Source organism: Camellia sinensis, chromosome 12 (genome assembly GCF_055761805.1).
Source record: "Camellia sinensis isolate YWXY chromosome 12, ASM5576180v1, whole genome shotgun sequence".
Taxonomy (NCBI): domain Eukaryota; kingdom Viridiplantae; phylum Streptophyta; class Magnoliopsida; order Ericales; family Theaceae; genus Camellia; species Camellia sinensis.
The window spans coordinates 34,575,746-34,580,608 of NC_138972.1; the positions used below are offsets into that span (position 1 = coordinate 34,575,746).

At 33.3% G+C, this 4,863-nt stretch overlaps 1 protein-coding gene across 1 annotated transcript; it reads right to left on the bottom strand.

The window, feature by feature from the left end:
* Positions 1–1,499: 1,499 nt before the first annotated feature.
* LOC145804115 (ADP-ribosylation factor GTPase-activating protein AGD5-like) lies at positions 1,500–3,173 on the bottom strand. Its single transcript, XM_082897729.1, has 4 exons — positions 3,106–3,173; positions 2,743–2,833; positions 2,068–2,122; positions 1,500–1,971 (listed from the first exon to the last, which is right to left on the bottom strand). Exons 2-4 carry the CDS (start codon positions 2,788–2,790, stop codon positions 1,823–1,825), a joined length of 252 nt encoding a protein of 83 aa, XP_082753855.1. The 5' UTR covers positions 2,791–2,833; positions 3,106–3,173; the 3' UTR covers positions 1,500–1,822.
* Positions 3,174–4,863: the final 1,690 nt, after the last annotated feature.

Genomic DNA, 4,863 nt, shown 5'->3' on the forward strand with positions numbered 1-4,863 from the left:
TTATAGAAGACTAGAAGCAATTAACATATAAATAATCCTAAAACTCTAGAAAATAATAACCATGCAATATAAACTAAAAATTAGAAACTCATGATCATGCAAATTATATTATCAAACTATAAAATAAAAAAAAATGCATATAAATCATGGTAGGAAATTAAGAAAATGCATAGAAAATTATTTATCCACTTGACTAAATTGAAACAGTAGATTGGATGGAAACATTAGATTACTTATATTCTGACCATTTTTCAACATGAACAGCATAGCATAGATATAAATTTAATTAAATAAATTAGAACATCTCGTGTGAAATATTTTAATTTACTGGAACTGGAACCAAATAGCATGCAAAAAAATATTAATATATAAATGAATATGAATTCCTAATCATGTACTATTGAAACAGTGGGCCATTATATATGCTACAGGTAGTTCGGTGCTTCGAAAAACAAAACAGTAACATGCATATATATCTTTTTTATTATTATTTAATATTCACATAAGCAACAACAAAGCGTAATCTACTAAGCACAATTAGAATTTCTTATCATGAACACATGCTGAATTTCCTACAGATATAACAGCAATACCGTTTTTTTATTTTTCCTAACAGAAGCAATGCAGAGAATTATAATCTCACTCCTGGAAATTGGACTTTTAGTGGCGTTTAAAAAACGCCGCTATATCTATCAAAAACGCCGCTAATTCCTTTAGTGGCGTTTAGTACCAAACGTCGAAGCTGCAGCCGTCGCTGTATCTTTGCGACGTTTTAAAAACGCCGTGATATTAGTATAGGAGGCGTTTTAAAAAACGCCGCCAAATGTCCCACCATACACACGCTGACGTCACCAACGATATTTAGCGACGTTTTGAAAGCGCCGTCTTATCTGTTACCGTTAATGGCGAGGGTTTAGGAGGCATTTGTAGAAACGCTGTCATATCTCTCTCTCTTTTCTTTTTTTTTTTTTTTTTTTTGGGGTGAAATTGTGTTAATTTTATTTGATTAAATTAAAAAAAATACCTATAATAAAACTAACATATAAAATATTAACTCCCATTCAAACACCTGTCATGAAACTAACATATAAAATAATAACTCATATTCAAATAACAAATGAAGCATTAATTCAATTTCTCATTCAATTAATATTCAATCACCATTACCCACAAAATAACATATATCCAAAAATCATATTTTAACATTAATCACAAACTAACATATATCTAAAAATCACAGCGCACCAAAAGATTCTTTCCCAGTAGAATATTGCCAATGTTTTCTATTTCTAGGTTCTTATCTGATTCTAGTATGTCTTTAGAATATGATGAATACAAAATCACAATCCATTCCAAGATATTAATACATAGCTGGAAGTACATCCTTCTTTTCCTCTGAAATATTCCACCTTCTCAGCAAACAACTGAAATACATCCTTCTTGGCAGCTTGTTTCTGACATTATGATAAAAAAATAGAAAACAAAACAATAACTCATAACTCAAATTATTCATGATCTATGATAATAGAAGGTACCAAATCAGCCAAAATAAAACATTCTCTAACAAACAGTTCAGCACATTCACTAGACATACATGATACACCAGTGTCAAGCATGAATGCATTGTGACAAACTATTTTTTAGTCACATAGGAGGAAACTGATTACTACATGTTTCTGCAGTGATAGGAAAAGAAGAAACAGATCTGGAGACTGTGCTTGGAATTTATGCCTTTTGATTGAAAACTTGCATTTAACTCCTCAGGTGACTCAAATTAATGTGTATCTTTCACTGTTTTTGTTCTCATTACTCCTCAGGTGACTCAAATTAATGTGTATCCTTTGTCAGCTTCATGTTCCCAAAAACATGAAAATGCATACTTTGCACGAATGAAATTCTCAATCCCAACCCTGTCGTAATTAGGGGGCAGCTCTGCTTCCCAATAACAATTTTCCTTCTCATTTCCCATTGCTGTATAGAATAGGAAACCATATATTGAGTCACTTTCTTGTTATCTTGGACCAACATCAGCCTAAAAAATGAAACTGTACTCACAGAGAAGCTTACATTGAATAAATGCAACCTGTTCGGGAAGCCATATGTCCAGAGTAGCAGACCTCACCTGCAAAAATCCAGAAAGAACCCATTGATAAGTATGCAAATAATAATTGGCATTTGCTTAACCACGTATTTGTGTGCAGAAGTAAAAAATATTTTCTTCTTACCTGATAGGGTAAACCTAGCAAGGATTCAATATTAACCCAAAAGCAATTTATGACAGAACAATTTAAGGGCTCATGAATTTTTGGTTCTGCATTATTGAACTGTAGATTATGAAGATTTAAGCATTTACAAACAAGCAACTTATCACAGGGATATGAATGTTTATTTCCCATAACCCATGGCAACCACCTTCTCAAAGAGACCTTCCATAATGGAAAGACCAATAAGAAGCCAATGAAAAGAGAGAGAGAGAGCACCAAAGGTAAGGTTTCAAGCTGGAAAGTAATAGGTCAGGTTTCAAGTTGGAAAGTTGAAAAATATTACATAGTAATTTCCCTATTGCTAGTATCTATCATAAAACTTTCTCTGCTTTTCTTTTTTATTTTTAATAAGTAAAAAACTCTCTACTTACTGGTTCTTTTGGCATTAAAGCTAAGAAAAATAAACAGTGGAACTTTGAAGGGACCAATAGACAAACTTCACAATATTAAAGCGCACTACCAATGCATAAAGTATCACCTTTGATATGTGCACTCCAAGACTTCTGTGGATTCCAGAATATTGCATGCATACAAAGATGCCCAGATTCACACTAGCCCATCGAGGACCCCTGCATGAAATACTAGTCACTAACAACAACTCGAAATATATAGAAATTATTTTTAACTAATAACATGTAGCTACTTGATGTCCACAGCGGGACACCCATGAAGCTTAGGTCACAAATCCCACACAAAGAGACTCAAGTTCAAATTTTCCTACCTAACAAAAGGAAAAGAAAAACATGCAGCTACTTTATGGTATAATGTACTGAGATCAAGTTATTTATTTCTTCACAATTTTAGTGTCAATATCAATTTTGATAGTTTCCAGATAACATACTTGCTTTTGCAGTCAGCACACTCCCTGTTTTCTGGCAATTTAAGAAGCCCTTCCAGTATCTGTAAATGATAAGGATCAGAAAATATTTGATCAATTATTCATATTAAATCTATGGAAGAAAACAGACTAATGAAGGAAGAAAGGCAACAAAAATAATTATCTATCTTAGAGGAGGTGGGGTTGGGGGGCACTCGAAGAAATGGTGCATTTCCACAACAACAGCTAAAAAAAAATGGACGTGCATATCGCAATCTGACATCAGAATTAGCAGTCAGCAACAAGTCAGAGGACTTTTTGCCTCCCTAATCAAGTTGCACACGAAAACATGTTTTTATCAACTGGATGAAGCCAAAACTTTAACGCACCATGAGGATTTAAGGCCACGTGAGAAGCCTTTGGCATACAAATAAGTTCAGGACTAGTATTCACCTAAACCAAAGAATCTATTCGTTTGGTTTTGATAAGTAAAATGCAAGTATAATAAAGGTGCCATAAGATGGCGCAATAAACTTGTAAGACAATCACATTCACAAGGCACAAAGGAAGTTCTAAACAACTAAGCTTCAAACAAAAAACTTATGCTAAATATAAGTCTACACATTGACACATGAAATTGGGAAGGACCTCTTGAACCAAAAACAAAAGGATTCTCAAAGACCACTGATTGTACACTGCTACAAACATACATCAAGCATGCATTATCAGCATACAAACCTCTTCCACAAGCCTTAGAGTTCAGACAAATCATCAAATTAATGGGTAGACAAGTAAAGCCAGCAATATGAGAAATCTAACATCTGATCCATCATTATATTAAGCTAAAAAAAATCCAAATTGGCAAGTCAGAAACTTATGGCAATGCAAGACAATCACATACAGCGGGGACTTGGACCTGTTTGGTCTTACACTTGACACTTATTAAAAACTGAAAGCTTTCTCTACTTCAAAGATGTAAGAAGCAGGAATCAACTATGTAATTTTGCCAATTTGATTAATATATGTTCATAAAATAAGTGACGACCTTTGAAGTGGAACATATCACGCAGTGAGATGATTTAGGCTAAATTAGATTGTTCAAGAAAAGTAAATTTGTTAATGACTTGTAGAGTACCTTATGAAGAAAAATAAGTACTCAGGAAGTCGCTAAGAAAATGGCAATACCTCAATCTCAGTAGCCTTGAAATCCTCTTGTAAAACAGATTGCAGTGCAGAAATCACAGTCTACAGAATAAAAGTAACTTTGCAATATTAGAACCACATAATTCTGAAATTAATATATCAAACTTGAGACAAGTAAACAGTCCCCAAGAAGAAGATTTATGGAAATCAAATTAGAAGTGCAGACAAGTTATTCGCATTAGCAGCATTAGAAGCTTTACGGCTTGACCAGAGTAAGATAAAAACAGTATGTTGGGATCAAACTTGTGAGTCTTATTAATGCATAGCCCATTTTTTACTTTACCAGTAAAAGGCATAATTCTCTGTTTAAACATAAATGTTCAAAAAAAAAAAAAGAATAGAATCGAATAGGCAATGAGAGAAACCATACCAAATAAAAAAACATTATAATTATTGTTGTAGATTATCTAAACCAAAAAGAAACAGCATCCTGTCCATTTTCTGTTTCACTAGAAACTCCCAGACACTAGAAACTCCAAAAGCTAGTTGATATATGATGAAAGAATTTAGTCAACCCATTTTTCCTGGATACAAATGCAATGAAATTCTTAGCTGTTTTGTGGTGAGCATGGTGGCTAA